We start from the raw sequence: 27,500 nt of genomic DNA on the forward strand, positions 1-27,500 counted from the left end.
TGACTGTGCTTCTGTGTATTTATATTTGTCTGTGTCTGTGTGTGTATGTGTGTGTGTGTGGTGTGTGTGTGTGTGTGTGTGTGTGTGTGTGTGTGTGTGTGTGTGTGTGTGTGTGTGTGTGTGTGTTTTCATGCCACAGGCCAGGGTGGTCTTGTTTTTCTCCCAATCGATAAAGCAGCCCGGCTGAGGCTGCTCATGGATGATGCGATAAGGACTCTCTTCCTAGAAGTGTGTGTGTGTGTGTGTGTGTGTGTGTGTGTGTGTGTGTGTGTGTCTGTCTGTGTAGCAGCAGATCAATGTAGGTCTAATCATCCCACTGGGGCAGTGTGAAGTCCAATCACCCTGTTCAAACAAGCGGTCCAACCTGAGACACAAACCCTTTGAAGCCCGACTGATTACTAAATTACGTGTTGTCCTGTCCACCACCACTCAGTGCGATTACATGCACACTATAACCAGATTATTGAGAGTAATCACATTTAGGTGATAGTGTGATTAAAGCATTCACATGGTTTGGAGTGACCCAATTCTTTCCCCACAGTTCCCCCAGTTTACATGATTTGTCGGTAAATAGGTTATTGTCAGGTGGGATGTTTGTCGCCTACGTGATGCATCTTATGACCCCGTAGCCTCGCTGCATATAGTTAACTAGGTTTTTTTTTTTTGGGCACATGAGCAGAATAAGGGTCTGATAGAGCCGCAGTTATACAGCTATCAGGTTATGTTTACTCTAATGTAAATTTAATTTGACTACGATAACGCAGTTAAAGTGTTTACATACTGTACATGACAGCCTGTATTGCTTTTATCTAATCTTGTTTAATTCATTATTATTATTTAGAGGCTTTTACAATAGCCACTAAAAAACTGGTGGTCCGCATACTAGATGTGATGTAACACCTCGTAAATAACCAATCTTGTTACATCAAAAGGGACAGCAAACACACACAGGAGCACACCCACCTAAGACCTTCCTGAGGTGGATGGGTGACCGGTTCTGGGTTGCTAAACTTTCATCCTGGAGTTCTTTTCTCAAATTGTGTGTGTGTGTGTGTGTGTGTGTGTGTGTGTGTGTGTGTGTGTGTGTGTGTGTGTGTGTGTGTGTGTGTGTGTGTGTGTGTGTGTGTGTGTGTGTGTGTGTATATATATGTCTGCAAAGCGCATGTCTGTATGACAAAAGCCGCCTTATTGCATTGAGTCTAGCTCTATACGAGGGGCGTCACAGGGTCACCTCTTAACTAAGTTAGTCAGGGTTCAACAGGGCTGCAGAGCAGTTTGGGGGGGGTGGAAGCAGGAAGGGGTCCCACTGGGTTGAAGACAGGATGGGGGGCTGGAATTAGTCCGTTCACGCTCGGCTGGACCCTGGGCATGCTAACAAGCTACAGCACTAATCTAGTTAGAGCTGGAAGCCATGCAGACAGACAGAGGAGAGGGTGGGGATGGAGAAGGTATCGGGTGGGGGTTGATGGGTCGGGTTCTAGAGGGCTGGCTGGTGAGCTGGATGGCAGGTGGTCGAAGCTGAATAGTAGAGTAGGCAAGAAATGACTGGCTGGAGTGGAGCGGGGCCAGATGATGGGGCAGAGGGCAAATGCGGGCTGGGGGAGAGGCATGGCAAAGGGCAGGTGTGTGTATGTGTGCGTTTGGTGGAGTCTCACTGTTTTTCTAAATCCAGACAGATGGAGCGAGGAAAACGAAAGGGGTGACTGGGTGGCCCAGTGATTAGACAGACCCATCCAGGCTTACTTAATCCTTTATTTTGTCCTTTACCTTCTCTTGTCATTTAATAATTAATAAAAACAAGACACTGAAACAGAAAAGAAATGACACATGGAGACAAAATATCCTGCTCTAGATTACTGACAGAGAAATGTATCTATATGTATCAATGCCTGAACAGACTGTAGCCCAGACAAAGCAGACTTTCCCCCAGAGGCTCCCTTAGGCTTCTGACTGACTAGTCTTGTGATGATGTTTCCCACTGGAGATGCACCATGACCCAGTAACTTGTTCACTTCATTTCCTGACTGCAAAAAATAAAGTTAAACTGCCATTCCACTGCTCATTTAGAAGCAGTATTTTTAAATCACCATGTGCACATCCACTGCTGTTTGTCAAAGTGTCATTCTCACTTACCTTTTAGTGCCTTCCTTATGGAAGCAACCTTGATACACTCACTGAACCGCTTACAAGGTTTTTTTTGTTTTATATATATATATTTTTTTTTAGCTCTAACCTCTGACGTCACAAGAAAAGAGTTTCTCTGCAGGACTTGTACATATGTATGTAGACAACAGAGATGAAAAAAACTTTATCTGTCACTGAACTGCTTTATAAACTGCATTCCAGAGAGACTGGCTTGGCTGAACGGCACTACATTATTTCAATTACATATAGTACATGACGTCTCCAACAGGACGCTTAGAAGAAGTGTGAGTGTGGTTGTGAGGGTCACACACTCACCACGTGCGTATTAGCCGTGGTTAGGCTTGGTGGTCATACTATGAAATGTCAACAACATAATGAGTTAATGCATCAATTTATCAAGAAACTTCCTCTGTCAGAAGCAGTATCCATCACCTCAATGGAAACTTTTGTCAGTATAGGAAGAATAAAGACTAAATAAGGGAGCAACGCAGCTCTTAGTAATTTCATGATGGACAATTAAATACCTTAACAGACTTCCCCTTAACACAATATAAAGCAGTGGCAGGACAGAGGTGAGGAGCGGCACTTAGTCAAGTCTTAAAAAATACCCTGAATCGCTACATTTGCGGCTCTTGTCTGAGCAACGTGTGCAGACAAGAACAAACTAAGAAAAGAAAATGAAGTGAGGATGGCAGGAGAGACCGCTGCGTCGACGCTACATCTGTTTTCACACGCCATCACGTTACAGGCAAACATCTCTCTTTACACAGCAGGTTCGGCTTACAGCTGTTCCACAAATGTACTTTCTGACTTCCTCACTCCCATAGTCACATGCCTACATGAACACACATCTCCCGCTGCCTCACCACTATACACTGTCACACGCGCAAAAAAACAGAAAAAGTGTTGATTGAGCATTGCTTTAGTTTGTCAGGTGTTTGAGATATCCGCAGAAACTACACAACATCATATTTCCACCTACCTAAAGACTTAAAAAGACCTTAAAGAATATTAAAAACAACAACAAATTCACAATTGTGACATACTGGCTTTGAGGATGGCCTCGTTGACTTCAATCTCGCCTCTGATTGGCTCCTGGTACTCCAGGTGGGGAGTGTATTGGAGAGGTTCGGGGCTGGGGGCGGCACTGGAGTAGCCGTTGGACATGGTCTCTCTGGGACTGTCGGTCCTCCCGCGTCGCAAGTCAAACACCGATACCAGCTGGATGAGAAACAAACAGAGTCAAACTGTGTCCTAAATATTGGCAGACACTAAACATAACGTGCACGCCGTCTGAAATCAGCCAGCCTTCCTCAAGATGAGTGTGACAGTCTGAACAAGGAGATTTCTGGCATATGAACAAGCTATAAAGAGGTTATCCAGCGCCTCCACTGTGCCATGATCACAGAGAGGCTTTTATGTGATTCATCATGCCAACAGTGGGGATGCAACCTGGTTCATTCTGCCAAGTGTGCAATGATTGTGCGTGTGTGTGTGTGTGTGTGTGTGTGTGTATGTGTGCGTGGCACACAAACTGAGCTGGATTCACAGCTCATCCAGCGCATAACACAACAGCAGCTGCCACTTCAGCCACGCAATAACTTTCTTCGTTTTGAACGAAGGAAAAAAAAAAAATCATCTGACCGGTTTAGAGGTGTTGACAAAGCACGCGGCAAGGCGTGGTGAGGTGTGCATGTATGAAATTAGCAGTCAAATGAGATGTGACACGAGAATGAAAAGCTGTCAAACACAATGACATGGCTGCCACAATGAGACGATGGGAAGAGACAAGGGCGCCAAATGAACAGGGGATGGAGGGCAGAGGAGCGACAAACAAACCTAATTGAGACAGGAACATGATGGCAGATAGAGCAAAAGGGGAAAGGGTGTGTGTGTGTGTGTGTGTGTGTGTGTGTGTGTGTGTGTGTGTGTGTGTGTGTGTGTGTTTGTTGACTTGCAGGGCCAAGCCATGGTGGCTACGCGGTTTGATAAATGGGCGTGTGGCGGCGTGACACTCTCATTAGACGGTCCTGGAGAAGGAAATGACCACTTAATGAAAAGCAATAACCGCAGTGGAACGAGGGATGGATATAAAACAACAGACAAGTGGAGCATGTCAATTAACAACAAAGAAGCACAGAGTGTGTGTGTGAGTTTAAGTGTGTAAACAATAAGCACAGAGGAGGCGGCAAAATATGTATCATCCATTACGCTGTGACGGCGCCTCTCACCTCAACCTCCTGTGTTTCAATATCCTCATGACACCTGGTCGACGCCACGCAAAGGAGATTCGTCTGCTGCCTGTGTGTGTGTGTGTGTGTGTGTGTGTGTGCGTGCGTGCGTGCGAGAGAGCATTAGAAAGACAGAGTGAGTGAAAGAAAAGATGAGGAATTGAGGGGCTGGCAGATGCAGAGAAGAGAGAGAAAAGAAAAGACCGAACGCCGGGAAAACAATCTGATTGGCCGCTTGATGGATGCTTCTTGGGCTCTTTCTCTCTTCTTTATCTGCTTTCCTCGTTCCCTCCTTATCTCCTTCCCTCCCAAGCCTCCATCTCTTTCTCCAAACTCGCTGACAGCATCAATCAAAGAAGTCTCAGAGCGTAATGTGATGTGCACAACAACACACACACAAACTTATTTTAATGTGTGGAGGGGTGATGATGATTTGCTTTCCGGCTGTTTATTTTTTATGGCTGACACAGGCAGGGAGTGGTGCAGATGAAGACCGCCCTGCTGTTCTACTCATCGCTCAATCAAACACTAAGTATTGACAAAATGAATCACGTATCGCTTCATTTGGAACAAGCCGGAGTATAGAAAAATGGACGTTTGACGCACTGTATTTCAGCTGTGATGAAGACTTTGCATTGATCTCATGCTTTGTAAGAACCTATAACCAATCGGGCGACATCCAATCAGGGGACTCTGCATTTACACCTGGTAGCCGCATTCCTCACTGAAAAGTCTAAAATACTATATTTCTAGCCAAAGACCTGATAATAGGGCTGGGGCAATATATTATTGTTTTATCGATATTGTGATATGAGATTGGATATTGGCTTAAATTTTGGATATATCGTAATATGGCATAAATGTTGTCTTTTCCCGTTTTTAAAGGCTGCAGTAGAGTAAAGTGATGTCATTTTCTGAACTGACTAGACTGTTCTAGCTGTTCTATGATTTACCTTTACCCACTAAGTCATTAAATCATTTCTGGAGAATACTTATCAAAAAATGCCGTTGTGTAAATAACAACAATAGTCAATCATACAATATCGTCATAATATCGACATCGAGGTATTTGGTCAAGAATATTGTGATATTGGATTTTCTCTATATCGCTCAGCCTTACCTGTAGAAAAAACTAAAATTTGCTTCACAAAAATGATTCTTTAAATAGATAATGTGTTAAATGGACGCAGGTCCATGCAGACTGAAAGGGAAGCTGACAGCTGATGGGTGCTGATGAGGGTCAAACTGAGGTGAGGAAAAAGCCCGTCAGCTTGTTTTAATGCTGACGGCAAATCTACACGGATTCCATTACTCAAGCAAACATCCGCTTTCTGACAAGCTGGAGTGTGGCTACAAGGCAACCAATGCCGTGTGGTTGTCTGCCAATCGGAAGGTTGGTGGTTCGATCCCTGGCCCTGCAGTCCCATGTCGAAAAGTCCTTGGGCAAGACACTGAACAGTGTAAACGTGTGTGAGTGTTTACCTGATGGCACCTGAATGGTGAATAGTTCCTGTACTATGTAAACAGGCTTCAAGAAGTCGTTAAGACTAGAAAAGCGCTATATAAATACAGTCCATTCCATTTGTTGCTGTTACAATTTGAGTGAACTGACCGTTTCACGTTTTAAGAGTCCTGCTAAAGAATCTGGGTTTGTGCATGTCATTACAGATTACATTCATGCTATCAGCCAAAAGAGACTACACGAGTTATGCTGTGAAACACCACAGCAGGAAAGGAAATTTGGAAAAGGAAAAAGGGGTTTGAAATTCAGTCCTTCAAACACAGCACCGACATGCTCTTATGAAGGACCCTGTGCCCCGGGAAGAAGAAAAGCACCTTGAGTGGCTCACGGTGTGTTTACTTAACACACAGGTTTCTCTCTGTCCCTCCTGACTGTGATTAGTATTCTAGGAAACAAATCGCCTTATTTTTCCGGCTGCGTCTGTGGGGGGATATTGATATGGACCTGGGGGGGGCCTGCACGTCAACTACTGCTGAATAATGTGACCCCTTTGTTTCATTTCCATAACACACACAAACACACATGCTCACAAAAACACACTGATACCCGTGCCAAATACAAATGGCAGCGTGTGTATCCGACATGACCAGACTTCACTGGGAAGACTGTGTGTGTGTGTGTGTGGTGTGTGTGTGTGTGTGTGGTGTGTGTGTGTGTGTGTGTGTGTGTGTGTGTGTGTGTGTGTGTGTGTGTGTGTGTGTGTGTGTTGCAGAGCAAAAGTGATTAGCATAACATACATGAAAGCCATATGCAATAACATGCGTGAAGCATGGAGAGAGAGAGATAAACATTGTATGTGAGGATTCTCGCAGGCATACACCCACCCACACATATCCTATAATACTTATATATAGATACAGTAGATTTAATGATTTTGCTTTATGTTGATTTACCGATGCTCTTCTCCAGATCTAATCAAGTTGTTTTACAATGAAGCCGTGTGAATTTCTTCCTACTTTGCCAGAGTAGATTTAAATTACTTTGCTGGAATGGGTACATGTAGGCTGAGAAAAATAATGACAAGAAGCTCGTTAAAATCAAGACAGCCAGACTTGTTCCATCTGAAACCCAACAGGTGTAATCGATAAAAATGGTCTTTAACAAAATTGTTTAAATGTCTCCCATGAAAAAGGTCTAGTCAACATGGACGTAAACAATGCCGGGGATCCAACCGCCGACCCTGCTTTCAGCAGACGACCCAGTCTGCCTGATGAATGCCACAGCTGTGGCTCCATACCTCCTAAACACCGAAGGGACAGCTTCAAAACTATTATGTTCAAGATAAATGAGTCTCTGGTTTACTGTAATGTTGTTCCAGGTGTCGTTTTAATATTCAAGGGGGCGCTTCCCTGACAACTCAATCCCGCATCCCGGAAGACCTGAGATGTGGGTGAAACCAAAAAAAAAAAAAAAAGCTTTTAATGTCTATGACGTCATCGTGGTTATCAAATTGCCCTAAAAAATAAACAGTATCAAGTCACTGTTTATATATTGTAGTGTTAGCGAGCATCCTCATATCAAAAGCAGTTTTTATTCCTATGTTAAATCAAGATATTCTGATTATGAAGATGGCTCTTTACAACAGGCAGCGGGGGGGGGGGGGGGGGGGGTGTACAGCCATACAGCGACCTTCCACCCTGTTAACCGACTGCTGTGCTGTAGCCAAGCCTGACCTTTGACCTCCCCGTCACGAGAGGGAAAGACAAAACAGGATTTCTTTACGGTGATCGATAAAGTAGCACATTATTATGCTCACCATTAGTGGGATTGCTTTCACACAGGCTGTTAGAGCCAATCAGATGCAGAGTTTGCATGCATCATGCTTTGTGAGTTTTTAATAGCGAGGATATGAAATGATCCCAGCTGCTGTAAACTGTAGATGGTGTTTACATGCCGCAACTCACAGATGGAACAGTTGAGTGTCTTTAATAATTTATGTATTTACTAAGAATTAATTAGCTAAATGAAGCACGTCCTGTATGGGATACACTGGGGAGAAAATAGTATGTTCAGCATGGACACACACACACGTATATATATATATATATAAATCAGTAATGTTCATGCATTGAATAATGCCATTATTGAAAAATACACACCACAAAAACACAAATGGTTTGTGTGGAAATAATCAGACACATACTTTTTACAGTTAGAGGATAAAGAGTGCCACCTTGCTTCACTTAAACACTACTGCATGCTGGTACCACTCAGGCCACTAGTCTTTACATAAGCATCAGCACGAACGCACACACGTACGCACACACGTACGCACACACACCACACACACACACACACACACACACACACACCACACACACACACACACACACACACACACACACCACACACACACACACACACACACACACACACACACACACACAAGCACGTACGCGCACACACTTCCCCATTTCATCCGCTGGTACTAATCAACCCTATTTTTCTTCTCCTCTCTCATCGCTGTCTAGCACTGCTGTGTGTGTGTGTGTGTGTGTGTCTGTGTGTGTGTGTGCGTGTGTGTGTTGTGCTACCAGTCTATTGAGATGCTCTGCTTTTGTGTTGTTGTCATTTATCTTAAGATGGCCCCCCCCTCCTACGTTTTCTCCCCCTCACGCTGTTCTTCATTCTTTCTTGAACGAGAGATGCATTATTCAGAAGGAGCGCGCGGCATTCAGACAGTAGTGTGGTTACCCAATCATGTGACAGACACACACACACACACACACACACACACACACACACACACACACACACACACACACACACACACACACACACACTTTCCTAAAGTACAGGTTTACAAAGTCTATTTTAGACATCAGCTTTTATAAGCTCTAAAATCTGAATCACAGAAAATAAACCCCCCACTCTCAGTGACTCTGTTGACTTGAAATATGAAAGCCTTCACTACCCGACAATCTGACTTGGTGTATATGTTTCTGAACGCACCATAGCTAAAAGGATTTAAACTGCCGTTTACATTCAACTGATGGAACTGTGCGCGAAAACAAATACTTTCTCCATACTGTATGGCTGGTAACATACGTGCATCTGGTGTTGTTTTTCATCCACTGAATTTCAGGCGGCTGAGGTGGGAGGAGACTAGAAAGTCGAATTGTTCACCCACAGAAAAATACCCGCTGCATGTAGGAATTAGATGCTGCTGAACAAAGAGCAGATCAGATGTGTACAGAATGGGTTTTCAATGGTTGTAAAGAGTGATGGATACTGACAGTGCACAGGTACAGAGGGGTGAAGTGTCTCAACGCTGACTGAGCGGCTCTTGATATGCATGGCATCATGTGAGTAACGGCAATTCATTTGAAACAAGGCGTCAGCAGTTATTTGCCTCTTTAAACCCACTAGCAGTTCATTTCAATAGGTAATACTCTTCTGGCTGGATACTGTAACACACAGCGGTTTTTGTTCATTGTCTTAAGTGATTTAGAGTAGATTTGTCTTACACAGGGACTACTAGGATCTACTCAGAAGTACAGAAGACTGCATGCAAACACCACACACAAAGATATACTTACATGCACTAAAGCATGTACCAAAAACTAAGCCATGTTCAACACACCGTATGGGTCCATCACAGGAATGTTTGGCCTTTGTTATTTATACAAGTAGAAAAGTGGTAGTATTACCGGTGAGAGCGGGGCTAATCCTGCTCCAGTCCACACACACACACACACACACACACACACACACACCACACACACACACACACACACACACACACACACACACACACACACACACACACACACACACACACACACACACACACACACACACACACACACACACGAACTGAAGCGCTTAAACAGATGCACAATCCAACTCGTCGAGCCTGTGCTAAGGGACTCCTTCAAAATAATGAATCATATACTGAGACATTCACTACTTGAACCTGTAAATGTTTCCTTCTTTCCGTTTGAAGCGATGCCAGTGGCTTCAAATAGCAGCTAGTGCTTCCACATTGAACATAACGTCTCTTTGATGCTTCTGACAGACTGATCTAAACAGCCTGTTGGTGCAGTGGCCTAAGCATTTGCATTCATGCAAATTTAGCAAATAGTGACCCAGATCTCACACTGCTTCCACTAAGTAAAAATAGCAAATTGAAGTAAAAAAAAAACCCTAGCCAATACTTCACACTCATTTCTACCTGACACTCCTATCTCCGCCATAGATATAATACAAAGTACTATAATTGGGGGAATTACTAGAATTTTGGGGCTTTGTAAATTATAAAATGTGGTCCAGACCTACTCTATCTGTAAAGTGTCTCGAGATAACTTTGTTCTGATTTGATACTATAAATAAAATTGAACTGAAATTGAATTATAAGACGAAATACTATAGGAAATCATTTAGGAGAGGTTATACAGTACTGTGTCAAATCAAAATTGCTTTTCCTTGAACAACATTTTATTAGCTACTAACACCATTTGCATTGAAAGGCAACAACCATTTGTTTAGAAAATTGACTCAACTATAGATGCAAAGTTAAAAAAAAAAAAAAAGGAAGAAAGAAAGAAAGACAAATTGGACTGGTATTGGCAAATCCACATCACCATTAAGGGAAATATAATATTAGGGGTTGTATATTGGAACTTTGGATCCTGGTGCTTCCAAGGCATTATTACCAAATTGTATTTGTATTTGTTTGTCCAGGAAAAACACCTGTGAAAACCCGACATTTTAGCATACACATACAGTAGTTATAAGGGCCCATTTTGATCTAGTTATTTGTGTTGGCATACTAAAGCTGATCATATGCCAAGTTTCTTCCAGATACTTTTCCTAGCAAAATGGCAATTTACAATAATTTGTAGAATAAGTGCCGCTTATTCACCACTTATATAGTTAAAGCAAATCCTGCAGGTTGAAAGTGGCTTAATGGGACGTGAAGAACTCTATTCACAAATCAGTGGCTCTGCTGAGCAGCATTCAACAGGTGATGCATCAAATGCCTAAATAAGAAAACAAAAAACTGATATTAACATTGAATGATTCTATAGAAATGGCATTGTGTTTTTGTATACTATATGATCTACTGATTGATTGATTGATTGAATTATTGACACTTCTGGGTTTGAAATCATTTAAGGTGAGAAATCACAGTTTTCCCAGGACTACTTGGTATGTATTCTGAGGAAAAGAATTCAACCCTAGTCCACCCACAACCACTGATGAAAGGAGTTAAGCAAAGCTTTTGGAGAAAACGCAAAAATGCAGACCTTGTTCTGGCACACTGCCAAAAAGAACAGAATTGAAATATCTCCCTCTCTCTCTCTCTCCGTCTCTCTCTCTTTCTGCATCCACACACTCACATCTGTCGCACCAGCCACAGTGATGGAGTATGTGTGCACCAACTGAGTGTACACACACGTAAACACACACACACACACGCACGCACGCACGCACGCACGCACGCACGCACGCACGCACAAATCGAGCCACCAGCTGAGGTATTGCAGTGCCGACTACGCACAGTGAAAGGCCACATTATTATTTATGCACACTCATAAAGGGAGAGGGTAAACTCTTCATAAATCACACATGCCCGAGAGGCCGAGAGAGAGAAGGAGGGGTGAGGAGGCGGAGGAAGGTGGGGGAGATGAGGGGAAAGAGGGAGCAGAGGAGTGAGGGATATGGGTGACAGGGGAGCTCCAGGCCTCGTATTTCTTGGGCCGGCAACACAAATATCATATTCATCATTCCCGCAGCGCAAGCACATCAGTGATGGGTACACTGGGCCGGCTCCACATCTGTGGACACGACTCACTGACACGGGAACGCGTTCTCCCGTGGCACCAGAAACTCATAACCTCTTTCTCATAAATGTGCATAAACACAGATTACCACACACGCACACACACACACACACACACACAAACACATGTTCCAACTCTCTTCCCCAAAAGTCAGAGCCGGAGCCTAATAATCAGCTTTCTTTTCCCTGTGGCCATCGCAAGGCCAGCTGCTCCCTCTAACTTCCTCTTCAATCCTCCCTCCCTCCCTCCCTCCCTCCCTCCCGGGATCTGACAGAGAACTGGAAGGAGTGATTAACTCAGAGCTGCGAGGCTTGTGCCCTCTCACCTGTGGCTCTCTCCTCCACAGGCTGCCCCTCCACCTCCTCCTCCTCCTTCTCTTCTTTCCATCTGCCCTCCCTTGACATTAGACTTTCATACCATACGTCACATCGTATTTTTCTTTTTGCCTGTCGCGTTTCTCTTTGTGTAGACGGAGCTTTGATGGTCTAAAAAAGGAAAATATGTATCCGTCGGTATTATTATTATTATAATTATTAATCATTCAATTATTAATAATTAACCAGTTTTCCTCTATGTCCATGATGACCTAAAAGTGCTTTTCCTCCCTGGACAGTTGAATCTTTCAGCTCAGATTATTTCTTCAGGGGTAAACATTGTGCTCTCCTCTATAGTTGAGCTCGCTGATATATATATATATATATATATATATATATATATATATATATATATATATATATATATATATATATATATATATATATATATATATGTTCAGACTATACGAACTATACATTACTGACATTCAGTACTTGCCGTTGCCATGGAGAGCCACCATGACTCACAGCCTGAAGGTGTTTTGGGGGGGGCATCAACATATGTGTTCCTTCCAACACGCCTTAGTAGATAGTTATTGACTCTACATCAAAGCCTGGGGTAGAAAAGTAGGATTTGTGCAGCATTACATGTCTGCAAGCGTCACAAGTACAGAACACCACCTGACAGCAACATCCATCTGTACATATGAATGTGAGGGGGCTGGAGCTCCTACTGCATGCTAGCCTTTTCAGTATAAATAACCATACATGTATATAATGGGTGTGCAGTTGAAATAGTCTGACTCTTATGGAGCAATTCAATGACGCAGACTCAGCCCTTTAACAACAACTTCTGCTGTAATTAAGCAATGCAAACGAGACACTTACCAAGTTCTGAAACAATTAGTTGATTAATCTGTTGGCTCATTGGATTACTTTTCTTCTATTTTTCTTCTTTTTCTATTTTAGCTGGTTTTTCACCGAGTTTGTAACATCATAGCAGTTATAGAAACCAATCAGAACTTGAAAATAAAATTAAAACGTATAAATACATTTTTGCCACTACGAGCGACCCCTTAATGTTATCCATTGCTAATGTAAAAATATAGATTACAGCTTTAGACCAAAAGGAAAGAAAATAAAGAGGAAAGAAAAACAAACTATTGTATGTGGTCATCTTAATATATTGCAAACAATCCAAATAAGTGAACCATTATTTCAGTTATTTACCAGGCATAATCTCCAACTTCCTGCTTTGCTGCTCGTCTAGGTATTGTAAAGAGAACGTATTAAACAATCTGACATATGAGATGGATATTTTTCACAATTGTGTAGAGCTGTACCCGAATCAGGAGCGTCCAGGTTGAATGTGATTTGCCAGTCGGGGACGTTTCTTCAGTCCGACTCACGTTTTACTGTCTTTCAATACCGACATCTAACATGATCATCATCTGGGATGTGATAACTAGTAAAACAACCACTCCACCTTTCTACATGGCCCTTGATGTCAGATGGCTAATAACTCGAGTGGCCTATTCAGACACATTACCGTCCACGGAGCTCAATTTATTAGCCCAATCAGTTAGTTGATGGAGGATGAGAGGCAGGAAAAACGAATAGTAACAATGTAGTTTGTGTGGTTGCGTGTGTGTGCAACACAATGGACCCAGATGCGGTTTCAGCTGTGTAATTGCACCAGAAATCATTTAATACTTACCCTTAATGAGTTGGATTCAGTATTACAAGCATTCATCCTCTAGTTGACACACACACACGCGCACACGGACGCGCGCACACACACACGCGCACACACACACACGGACACACACACGGACACACACACGGACGGACACACACACACGCACGCACGCGCGCACGCGCGCGCGCGCCTACAAACAAGATCGGGAGTGTGACTTTCTGTTGATTTGAGTTATTAGCAGTTGGAGTGAGCGGATGGAGGACACACCACGCTTTTCAAAAACCCTCAGACAATGCACACACTATGACACAAACACACACACACACACACACACACACAGTAGTCTGGGGCACTGCCATCTAGGAAAACAGCTGGTGTGAGGCTGCTTAGGTCAGAGAGTAGATTTGCTGTAAACAAGTTGATCTATAATAGAGCATTAGCAGGATGTGATTAGCATCTCTGCAGGTTGCTGTGACAAAAGTCACCGCTAACTGATGAAGCTAATATTGATGACAAACACAAGCTGCAGCGTCACAATACCACACGATTGCTTTTCTAAACTAAAGCTCATATCTCATGTCAAATGTTTGGGGGTGGGGGTATAGCTGCAGCACGGGATTACACACATAATTTGAAACACAGGCCGACTCTTCCACATCCTCATGCCTCATCCTCTCCTGCCACACTGATTATGTGCATGTGTCATTAGAAAAGTGAGTCCACAGAGCGTAGTGTACCTCTGGCCTCGACACGCCACCTCCCTCCCCCCGGTCCATCCTGCCAGACGCAGGCAGGTCAGGTTACAGCCTGACCGTCTCACTCCATTAGGAGCTAATGGGTGGTGTGATGGTGACACAGAGGGCAACATGGAGTCTGTGGGATTAACAGACGGAGAAACACCAAAGGACAAGATCTGAGGGTGTGATGACCTAGTGTAGCCTCGGTAAGTCACACACACCTACGCAAAGAAAACAGAAAGGGGCCTTATCCTAACTGAATCCCAGCCTTTCGCTTCAGTGAACTGACAAATGACTTTGGAGAGGTGCCATCATTCAAAGTCGAAAGGTAGAGCAATGGATCATCTAACAAGGAATTAAAATTCCAAAGTGCGACTTTATGAGAAAAGCTAATGAAAAGCAGACGGGCACGGCACGAATTCTTGCTCCTTAAGCCTTCCTAGAGTTCTCGCATCGTAATTACAATCAAACGGGGCTTGGTGAATGTGTGTGGGTATGTGTAGAGGGTATTGTTAATTGAATATAATCAGATGAGGAGCTGTTGTGGTGCTCAGATGGGGGGGGGGGTTAGAATCAAGGTCGAGGCTGATGAGATATGATAAAATCAGATCAAGTGACCGAATCCCGCCGGGCAAAACATTCAACCGCTCCGGTCTGATCTGATCTGCAGGCAACAGAGATAATCCAACTTTATTTAATATAGTGTACGTTTACTGGAGAGATGAATACGTTAATGGACGATCACCGACGATGAGGAGGATGCATAATAAATACGAGGTGAGGAGAAAGCAACAGGAACACCTCTTCCTTCCATCTAATTTAATAGCTCTGTATCTTTTTTAAAAGGTTACACCAACGGCATGTTTTAAGTTTTATATGAGTCATTATGACAGAGGGCAGCATAGAAAACTTAGACTTTCCCATGGTGTACAGGACCTTCAGCAAGTAGGGAGTCAATTTTATTTCAATTGTATTGATAGTGTCAAACAGTTATCTCAAGACACTTTACAGATTTGACCGGCTATTTTCATAGACAGTCATTTCATCCTCTCCGTTTTCAAAAATAACATCGTTCACAGCTGTCAGTTTTTAGAAAAGTGTTCATTTGCACATACCCGTGTATATATGCCATCAATGTAGTCAAGGGCATTCCAAACCTGTAGGTGGCAGTGTAACGAGAAGCTCAAGCCCACGTTAGCTCATCAGAATCCAGAAAATAGCAACAGCAACGAATCACTTCCTCTCCGTTTACGTGCAAGCGAAGATTTCCAAACTCTCCACTCTGGCCGGAGTTTTTAGAATGACTGGTTTTCAGAGGTGAATTCTCCGTTTGCGTGTGAAGCGAGGGCACAAACGAAGGAAAAGTCTCAGTTTTTCAAAATAACCATGTACGTGTAAACAGGGCCAGAGTAGGTCTAGACCACACTCTATAATTGCACAGAGCCAACAAATCCAACAGTTTCCCCAAGAGCAAGCATATCAGGCAAGAATGGCCATGAAAGACATCATTTTAGGCAGAAACGGACCTGGGACAGACCCAGGCTATGGTGGACGGCCGGTTGGGACACAGAGACACCGACCGATACAGAAATCCGTAGAGAAATCTAACGTCATCGGCTCCGTGGCACTCAAATACACATACAGTTTGTTATGTAATTTTGAAATGATGAATTGTCAATATCAGACAGATGTTTTGCAAAATGGACAGACAATATTTAGAAATATGATTTCACATAATGAAATCACCAGGGCCAAGGCTGAAAAAAAAAACATTTAAAAAACCCATTTTCCATTGTGCAGTTTAGCTTCAGACAATCAAATTTCGAATGCTCCACATGTCTGGAGCCTCGAGGCCTCAACAGAGATGGCAACCTTAAGAAATGAACGTTCTTTTTGCTAGAATAAAAATCAATTAAGCAGACAACAGAAGGAACGTAATGACTCGTTCCAGATGAACTACAGCGGATTCATTTTATACACCGGGCATGTTCGGAATCCATGCAAGATTTCTAATTAATATTCAAATGTGTCATACAGACATAGGTGAGGACGTATGGATCATGGTACAATCTGAAGAGGGCATTATGATTGGGCTCAATCTCAGAGGATATCAGACTTGCACCAACTCTGACCACTTTTAAATCTAAAAGTAAAAAACTTTCTTCTTCTACCAGTTTATGTTCTTTTAACTTGCACGTTTTTATGTTGATTTTCCTTCCTTTTCATGTCTTTTTTTAACGCTTTATTTAAAGCACTCTGAATTGCCTTTGTGTATGGAATGTGCTATGGAAATAAACTTGACCTGCCTTAACATTTTCTAATCAGCGCACTTGAACCTCCTGCTCCTGCTCATCACCGGCCATTCAGACCCTGTGCAGAGTTACGGGACTATTCAGATGCCAATCAAACGCGGCTCGCCGCGGCGGTGAACGAGGGGAGGGGAGGTGAGGGAGCGAGATGTCACAGAGCGTCAAAGGCTAATCAGCACGTCTGCGCCTCGTAATCACGTCCCATTCACTAAACTTTTTTCTCCGGCGGGTTAGCACATTTCAAGTAATGCCTTATTGTCGCCTGTCAAGAGGGGCTGACATCTGACATGTAATAAATGACAAATCACCCGAAATAACTTACAAGAAAGAGCTGGTGGGGATAAAATAAAATAAAATAAAAAACATCTGCTGCAGCATTATTTCATTTCACTGTGAGTTTTACTGTTTTCTATGTTCACTCTTTCTATTTCTATTGCAGGTTGCTGTAAAGTGCTATATAAATAAATTTGGATTGATTGATTGATTGATTTTAAAATCTGATGCTCAAGACTGGCCCACAAGGCTGTGTGTCCACACTGGCTGTTATGTACTCTGGTAAGTATTTGCCTGCATGCATTCAAAGTTCTTGTAAGCAAATTCGGTTACGTTTCGATTCAGAGTTTCCTAGTGAAATGCTCTGTGCGGATCTTTAAGGCCTAACAAACATGCTGAACGCATTTCATTTTTCATAAACTGACCTACATTCATATTTACATCCTCACGCAGTAGTTTCAAAAGTTTGAAATCTTTTATTACTAGTGCCAATTTAACTTTGTGACATATTAATGACTACATGAAGTGAAATTAAAGTCATTTTTCACAGAGGTGTCATTTTGTCTTTAAAAAAAAAGATATGAAAGTTGCTCATGACCACAGATCTACTTCAAATATCCTAACTTATTTCCATGAGACCGATTCATTCTAATAGCCTTGCGTCCGCCACTGTGAGATGGATGATGGGAGATGGCCTCGTAATCAAGCAGGTTGACATTTCAGAGGGAGATCAGCTGGGATATGCACCCTTACCATTTACATCCCGGGCAACCAGAGACTGCACAGGAGGTTCATGGACGCCTTGTAGGCGCAGTGATTAAAAAGGGCTAATTAAAGGGAGATGGAGGAAATCATTCCAGTTTTTTTTTTCCCCCATTAAATTTCCCATGAAATTAGATTTCTCGTCTGGCTGCATTGGATGGAACGTTGACTTTTTATGGTTCTTCCCCCCCCCCCCCCCCCTCAAAACAAGGTCCATGTGGAGCAATGTGTATGTGTGTCTGAGCACGTGGAATGAGGAGTGACAGTCTACTTATGAGGAGATGTTATGCTCCCTGAGTTTAATTCCCATTCTGGAGGAGATAGGCGTGACAAGAGAGGACACTCGCACATGTTAAACATTCAAATTTCAGCTGCATGTGGGCGAAGGAGAGGAATGATGTGCAATGGCCTTCCAATCAAGCAGCATCTATGTGCAGTTTCCTTTGTGTCGCACCGCGCAGTGCAACAACAAAATCTCTCCAATGAACACAGGAAACAGCAGCCAGGTATATGGTATGTACCTTAGAGGGCTTGCCAAATGAAACCGGCTTGATTATTGATGGCATGCTGGCATTGGACTGCCTACCTGACAGCTCCTGTGTGCCGTGGAGACATAACGGGAGTAGTGGTCGCTGCTAATGCAGGATCCAAAAGGACCGTCAATGGGAGAGAATGACAGCCCTGGTAGCGGCGTATATGGGCGAATGTGCAGAGGTAAAGCAATACATCTGGTAATAACTGCTTCTGACAACAAAGGGAGCAAAGAGATGGAGGAGCGAGGGCGAGATGAGGAGAGGAAAAGAAAAAGAAAACAAAAGATGGAAATGTCTGATTTGGGCAGACTAAATACCTGACGAAATCAAGACACTCCAGCACATTGTTGCAGAAATCATGTCCAATATTAACGGCTTTTATATATAACATATCGCCCGTCTCTACAACCACATACAGTGGGGAGAACAAGTATTTGATACACTGTTGATTTTGCAGGTTTTCCTACTTAAAAAGCATGTAGGGGTCTGTAATTTCTATCATAGGTACACTTCAACTGTGAGAGACAGAATCTAAAACAAAAATCCAGAAAATCACATTGTATGATTATGATTGAAGAATTAATTTTCATTTTATTGCATGACATAAGTATTTGACACATCCGCAAAAAGGCCTTAATATTTGGTACAGAAAACTTTGTTTGCAATTTCAGAGATCATACGTTTCCTGTAGTTCTTGACCAGGTTTGCGCACACACTGCAGCAGGGATTTTGGCCCACTCCTCCATACAGACCTTCTTCAGATCCTTCAGGTTTCGGGGCTGTCGCTGGGCAATACGGACTTTTAGATCCCTCGAAAGAATTTCTATTGGGTTCAGGTCTGGAGACTGGCTAGGCCACTCTCCAGGCAGTGGAATTTAGAACAAAAAGCTCTATTTCTGTCTTCAGACGGGCCTGGACATGCGCTGCAGGATTTTAGACCATGACGGCATAGTGTGTTACTATTGGTTTTCTTTGAGACTGTGGTCCCAGCTCTCTTCAGGTCACTGACCAGGCCGTGCAGTTAATACAGGTAATGAGAGGATAACAGGAGGGCTTCTTAAAGAAAAACTAACAGGTCTGTGAGAGCCGTAATTGTTACTGGTTGGTAGGTGATCAAATACTTATGTCATGCAATAAAATGCTAATTACTTATTTAAAAATCATACAATGTGATTTTCTGGAGTTTTGTTTTAGATTCCGTCTCTCACAGTTGAAGTGTACCTATCATAAAAATTACAGACCTCTACATGCTTTGCAAGTAGGAAAACCTGAAAAATCGGCAATGTATCAAATACTTGTTCTGCCCACTGTACAAGTGCATGTGTGTGCGTGAGTGAAAAAAAATTGACTGATGGAGGATAAGGCAGGTTAACTCGTCTGCAGAAACAGCGCAACGAAAGAGGAAGAGATTGAAAGGCTGTTATGTCTGCCCACTTCTCCAAACCATTAACAAAGTAGTGGGGTATCTGACAGGTCAATGACTCCAACCGACATGCCTCCAACTGTCTTCTTTGAGCCGCTGGGCGGGCTGGCGGGCACGCGCGCGCGCGCGCACACGCACATGCGCACGCACACACGCACACACACGCACACACACACACACACACACACACACACACACACACACACACACACACACACACACACACACACACACACACACACACACACACACACACACACACACACACACACACACACACACACACACACACACACACACACACACACACACACACACACACACACACACACACACACACACACACACACACACACACACAACACACACAGTAAAGGATAGAGTATAATTGACGGCACCATGACCTGCTCTCTTTATACTGTGGTCTTTTTTGTCAGTGAGTGTACTGTGTGTTTGTGGTCTCACCTAAGCCAACACCCCATGGCCGTCTTCACATTCATCAGATTGATATTAATATTCATGAGGAGGCTGGTGGCCGGTGTCTCGAGAAGGGGTCCTAATGAACGGATTATGTATGCTGGCTGGTGTGTGTGTGTGTGTCGCAGACGCAGGGGGCAGAACTGTAATCAAATCACACACGCCCCCTCATCTCCACCCTCATCAACCACCAGTGGCGCTCCTTCCCTAGACGCTAATGCTAACATGCTACACTACACGCCTGCCTGAGACGCGCGTGTGTGCGTGTGTGTGTGTGTCTGTGTGTGTCTGTGTGTGTCTGTGTGTGTCTGTGTGTGTGTGTGTAACTGCGTGTGTGTGTAACTGCGTGTGTGTGTAACTGCGTGTGTTGAATAATGGTCAGGGACTGGCCCTGATAAAGAGGTCTGGACTCGCGGGGGAGCTAACCACTAGGCGTACAAATAGCTTACCATTATCTCTCATTAGCATCCGCGGCTAACACAGGGCCCATGCTGTGTGGTGGAGGGCCCTCACAATGGGACCCCTCCTGTATGATTGATGGCGAAACAGCGTCGGCCACAATAACAGAGTAAAAAAAAAAGAAAAGCACTAAAGATAGAATCTGTCGGCTGCGGCGAGGTAATAAAAACGTAGACAAACAAAAGGAAGTCAGACTAATCAAGAATCCCAGGCAGAGCTCATTAATCTACGAGAGCCGACGCCGTTTGGAAGCCCGGAGATAAGTCGGATGACTGGCACGTCATGAAGATCACGTGCGCTCGTCCTATTCCGTCTGCTATCTTTTCATCAGCAGCAAAAACAAAAGGATAAAATGAGGAGTGAGATGAAAGGGGGCGTTTGGAGAATTGGGTGGAAGCTGAGAGACATTAGAAACAAAAGGTAAATTAGACAGTTCCTGCATGGTGCAGGTTCTGGTGAAGCGTTTCGCTCAGCAGAGCCCGTAATCACAAAAAGCACCGCGGCTAGGGAAAGACAGCCGGCGCCAGGCTCACTTGTTAGTGAGGGACTTGATCTGTGACACTTCATCATTCCGAGGATGCTGACAAAAAAGCAGGTTTATGCTGAAAAAATGAGTCATTAAAATCTAGGACTTATGCACAAATACGACGCAGATCTTATGATTATAATTCCATCATCCCCGGAAATGAAGCTTCTGTTCTCTGGGATTGCAAAAAGCTGAAGATTCCCACTGTGTTTACACATCTATTATTTAGTTGTGTCCCCTTTTTGTTTCCACAAAGAGTATTTTGCAGTCCCACATGCACAAGACGGCGTGCACAAACACACACACATACACACACACACACAACACACAACCCTAACCCACTCACACTATTGTTCATGCAGCTTAAAACACAAATTGTTATTGCGTGGCACAGGGTCGCCTGAATATATTCCATTTCCATTTCATTTGGCCTTCTTGCTGACTAAGTGTTGATAATTCTTAATTCTTCCGGGCCTGGGGCTTATGAATATGGAATTTGGGCAGTTTATTAGCACATTTTTGGAATGCATTAAGGGAAATTAGCAAGTCGAATGAAATTTGTTCTTCATAGAAATGAGGCCACTGTGTGTGTGTGTGTGTGTGTGTGTGTGTGTGTGTGTGTGGTAAATACAGGGAACTTCATCTGCCAACCCAGTTCTGTGAAGTTACATCATGGCTGTTTTGGAGAACTTCCCTTTGCTTGAAATGGTGTCCTTTCATCCGTCTCAGTAAAAAAATGAACATGACAGCTAAATCACACAACACCGTCACCACTCCTACTCTCCCTTTCTGAAGAACCAGAGGAGAAAATAAGTTCATTTTCTTACCAAGCATGTATGGCCCAATCAAACCCAATCAGAGTATATATGTTTTTTCTTCACATTTGGTATTTAGCCGGTTTAGACTTCTAACAGCCAGCGACACGCTAACCAAGGTTTTGAATTCACAAATACCTTGTTTTGTGGACATGCTGTCATCCCGCCAGGCTGGAGACTTTACAAGCGGAGTCAAAATAAATCTGCTACCAGACTAAGCACGGCTAAGAATGACGGATTCACTGCTGTAATTTACTGCACCTCATACCAGGTTGGAACAATCAAGAAACAGCTTGCTATACGCATCACAGCTCATGTTATGCTAAGCTGTCCGACCATGAGAAACGGCTGTCCATCAGATGCCAGCACGTCTATGTGTTGGAGCGTGGATGAGGTACAGGTACGGGACAACACTGTGTGTTCAACATTCACTGTAGTTTCGTGGTTTGAATTTAGGAAAACAGTGATGCGCCATTGACTCCTCCTCACCTTGTCTCTGTCTTCCACTAGATCAATCAGCAGGTCGTCCATGTCCAGGATCCCTCCGTCAACGTACTCCAAGTGGTGGGTGTTCACTGCAGTCTCCCCATGCTGGACACAAAGATGACATGAGATGAGGTCGAGACAAGAATGGCTACAGACTGAATTACAAACATTATGGAAGTGGACTCATAATCCCTATTTTAAATCAACTGTCAGAAAATAAGCAAATAATAACTGCAACAAGCAGTGACATCTGAGTGGGAGTTTAAACCAATCAGCTCACAGTCTAGCTCAGATGTCCAGCAGTAGCTTTAACTGGTCAGAACACGTAAATTGATCAAAACCTTGGTTAATATTACACAGACTTTAAATAACAAAAAGTCAAATCAACCAACACAAATCATTCATATGTCATTTTTTAATTCACACGTATACAGTATTGCGATGTTCTTGAGTCACTGTTTCAATATATAACATATTAGGGGTGCACGGTTCAGAAAATGTCTCCATTCGATATCAATTTGATTCAAAAACAATTGTCAATTTTAAAAAAAACGATTCTGAGTGTGTACATGTAGTTTCTTTTTCCATGGGATAGTATACCCGCCATTACAAAAAAAAAATATTAATACATTTTTTGAATTCTATGGATCAATTTGGAATCGGTAGAGCTTGAATCAACTCATAAATCAACTTTTTTGCATACCCCTATAAAATATGGGGGGAAAAAATGTAATAACTCCACTTGGCCATTGTAACCACTATGAATGGGATGGGGAACAAATGTGACACAATACTGACAGTCAGTCAACATAACAACCACGCATGTATATCAGGACCCAACAGCAGGCTTCCCATTTTGTTTGGCAGGTACAGTAGCTACAGATGACCTACATTACACTGTACTGGGTTTCCAAAGTGCAGTTTGCACAGAAGAATGTGAGAGAGGAGGGCGAGGAGAGGAACATTAGCGGTTTTTACTGCTCTGTGGGGAGAAGTGGTGGGCACATTCCAGGCCACATTCATTGTTACCATGAAGACAGAGGTCAGGGTGAAAACCCAGCACAGAGCAGGAAGTACCCCCTCGCCTGGCGCTCCCTCGATTATCAACGAGAACCCGGACTTTAGACTGAGCAGCAATCTGTAATCTGTGAGCAAAATCAACAGAGAAGTACACGAACAATAGCATCTTCCCCTTTCCGTGACCAGCACGGAGTCTATTGTGGCGATGCAATTGCATCTGTGGACAATATAAGATGAGGATGATGATACGTTGCATTAAATATAAATACAAAGTTAAAAACAGAATATAATTCCAAGCTCCTGGATGGGTCAATTTTAGAATTGTTTACTAAATATTAGCTACTCCGCCCCCACCCAACAACTTCTATTAAAAGTAAGACCAAGACTAAGAAAAGAAATCTTTGACAAGGCTTATCGTTTCTAACAATGTGTGCAGTAGAAAATGGCCCATTAGGATCTGCCCATACCAATAAGCAATCTGTCCGTAGCAACACAAGACTATATTACCAGCTAAATTAACAGCTATAGCCTATAAGCCTTGGAGTCTGAAATGAGTTTGGCTGAGACCCAGCGAGTGGCTTCTGCTGTTTCACTGAGACCCGCTGTCAATGGGCTCCTCCTTGCTCCGCTGCATCCCAATGTGAATTAGGGGGCACAAAAAAATAAAAAAAAATAAAAAAAAATAAAAAGAGGGTGTCTGCCTTTCACAATGGGCCGAGTCCATTCTCTTAAAACAAAGCCTGGGATTTCAATCACAGGAATAAAGCCAGAACCTCTCTGTCTTCAGAAGCGGCCATAATGCCAACGCCGGAGCTGTGAGAAGGAGCAGCAAGTAATCTGCAGCTACAACTAGCATACAAATACAAGAAAGATTGGATACCTTCAGCATAGTTTGCATTATTTTCATTTTGTGTGACACATTATTTAAAGACAGCCAAACCCAATGCATGCTGGGGCGCTACAGTAACTTGAACTCATGGGCCAATTTACACCTGGATGATGACATCTGATCACAGACTTGTGCCAACACACCTGTTATTAATACAGGAGGCGTTCCCACTATAGAACTCATGATGCAAATTGGATAAGTGAACTACAAACACGGTGAATCTCAGGTAAAGGGAGGCAATACCGGCTGGAAACATCCGCAGCTGACTTTTCAGTAGCCTTGACTCTCCAGAACGTTCTATGCACTCTACTTATTCTTCTTTTTCCGAGGAAGGGGTCACCTGTAGCTTCTCAAAAAGGCAGCTATAGACAGCAGGAACACATGGAGTTAGATGACCACTGAAAATAAATAAATACGCTATAAACTGACCTGATTTGAAACTGACGACAGAGAAAGTGAGAGATAAGAAAGAGGAGTTATTGAGATTATGAAATTGTGACAGTGCTAAAAATAAATAAATAAATAAATAAATAAATAAACAGCGTAGAAAAACATGTAATATGAATCCGAAAAGGTAAAAGGTGTGTTTAGTGATCATTCGTTGAGCATTGTTTTGAAAATGTTTGCTATGAAGCTGCACATACAGGATGGAGACGTTAGACCGGTGGAGCACAGATACAGCCAGGACGTCAGGGCGAAGCATTTCACACCTCGCCAGAGAAACCGGTCCAACCTGACCAGCTGCCGGCATTCTTTTGCCTCTCACCGATACGGTTTACAGTACAGTGTGTGTGTGAGCGAGTGTGTGTGGGTGTGTGATATCAACAGCAAAACATGGCTCTTACTGCGGTGACATCACCAGCATCAATGACATAAGGTGTATTAGTGTGATTTTTGCGGGGAGGGGGGGTTCACCAATGCCTGCGTGTTAAGGCGCTGACACACCAATCCCATTAACGGCCGTCGGACAGTAGGGAGACGTCGGTGACTCTGCTCGGTGTGTTCTGTGCCGTCGTGGGGAAGAAGCCGTCGGCGTCCATTTTTGGCCGATTTGACTTGTTGAATCGGCCAGTGGGCAGTCGGACTCAATCACCAATCCGATTGGTGGAGTGCTAGCCCTTGACTAGCGAATCAGTGCACGAGAAAACTAGAAATAACGGCAGTATCTTCTTATTACTAGCCATGGTATTATCTTCCGTTCAGCGAGTAATGACAACAACAATTCTTCTCTTTTTTGGGGGATTTTTTGGGGGGATTTTCGCCCTTTATTTTTCACAGGAGAGCTGAAGCTATGAATCGGGAGAGAGAGGGGGGGAATGACATGCGGCAAAGGGCCGCAGGTCGGAGTCAAACCCGGGCCCGCTGCGTCGAGGAGTAGACCTCTATGGGCGCCCGCTCTACCAACTGAGCTACCCGGGCGCCCAACGACGATCCTTCTCGACTACTATCAACATCCTCAACACTGACCAACACTGATGGGTTGGTGTGTCAGGGCCTTTAACCAGCACCACCTCTGCAGGCTGTGTGCCTAAGCACACCCCCTCTTCCTCAGCTGGAACTCACAAGGCCCGAGGAAACACGCTCCTCTCTTTCTACCTAGTGATGAAAAGGGATGAATGCACGGCACTTCAGAGGAAACGTAATCTAAAGAGAGGAAAGAAGGGAGTGAACAAAAAAAATAACACTCGTCTGAAGTCCCTCATTGTCAATCCCTGGTAATTCCCCTTTGTATCCTGAACTCTTCCCGTGACATGAAAAAACAAAAGGAGTGGGGAGTCAGTCAGTCAACAGCGGAGGAGAATTACCGTGACAGTTAGAAGAGTACATTTCCTGCAAATTACACCGTTAAGTCCCTGACCATTTAAAGCGATATATCTCTCCTCCTTCTCCCCCCTTCCCCGGTGAGCAAACATGACACCGCTCAGCAATTAGTGAAGCTAAATTCAGTGGGGCGGCAGCGGTTGGGGGTGTTGGGGGGTGCTATTTCACACTTTGATCCTCAGAAGAATGCGTGCCGAAGCTGTGACTAGACCCGTAACAATTCTAAGTTTCACTGTACAATTAATTGCCTCGGAAATAATTGCGATTAACAATATAATTGGCTCTTTAAGTCAAATTAAAAACGATTGATTCATTTATTACTTTTTTTAAACAAATTGTGAATTCCAGGATACATCTTTTGGTTAAGCAACTGTTATGTGATCCAGATAATGTAGTGACACAGGTGCACAGCCTATGAAATAAACCACGCCTCTAAAACATTTGTTTTTTTTTTACGTATTTGGTAGCGGTGTATTACTTGTTTATATACTGCTTATACATGCTGAATGGGGATGGGTTGTTGCCAAGTGAAATTGCTTTTCCTGAGCAAGTTCCACAGTAGCAAGCAGAAAGGACGGCATTTTGATTTAAATTATTTTTATTTTGTACTTTCATGTCTCTGTAACTAAGAAGTTATCATAGTCCTGATGTCTGGGATGCCGAAGTTTAAAGTCAAACGCCAGCGGGAATCAGCAACAGTGAGCCTCAGGAGGCTGCTCTGTAGCTTAGGAGTTATTTGAAGTATTTCCCCACAATATGCATTCACAATACACAACTACAGCACTTTGATGAATGCAGACGGTTTCTCTGAACACGTCTGACAGCAAGCCAGGTCTGAAATCCAATGACACAAACAACCACGGGAAGAGAAACAACAGGTTTGAACAGTTTGTTACTTTTAAAATGCCTTTTGCATAGCTGAGTTGTGACGCACATACCAGCCCCACACTGGACCACGCCTCTCCCTCCCGCCCGCATAAGAACGAGGGCAAAGTGCTTTCAGCTTGTGCGCTGTCAGGTGTCAGAACATGGTTGGTATAGTGGCCCTAGTCTGATCTGAACCTGCACATATAGCCCATAAGAGGGAGAGGCAGCTACAGTACCTGGCTGTTTCCCCTGAGAACGCACCACAATCCCAGTCTACATGCTGGTCCCCCCCCCTAAGCCTCTTTACTCCTGCAGCTGTGGACTTTTTTTTAATTTCATTGCAGTTTAGAGGAAAGGGGCTGAAATGATGAGTCAAAATTCATCCATCCTCACAATTGATTGATTA

At 43.5% G+C, this 27,500-nt stretch overlaps 1 protein-coding gene across 1 annotated transcript in view; it reads right to left on the minus strand.

Moving 5' to 3' along the window:
• The window catches only part of pard3ba (par-3 family cell polarity regulator beta a), a 143,040-nt gene that overhangs the window by 112,356 nt on the left and 3,184 nt on the right, over positions 1-27,500 (minus strand). The window contains 2 exon segments of the mRNA XM_032506458.1: positions 3,192-3,366; positions 22,501-22,602. Coding sequence (XP_032362349.1) covers positions 3,192-3,366; positions 22,501-22,602 — 277 coding nt within the window.

Source organism: Etheostoma spectabile, chromosome 24, assembly GCF_008692095.1.
Source record: "Etheostoma spectabile isolate EspeVRDwgs_2016 chromosome 24, UIUC_Espe_1.0, whole genome shotgun sequence".
NCBI lineage: Eukaryota > Metazoa > Chordata > Actinopteri > Perciformes > Percidae > Etheostoma > Etheostoma spectabile.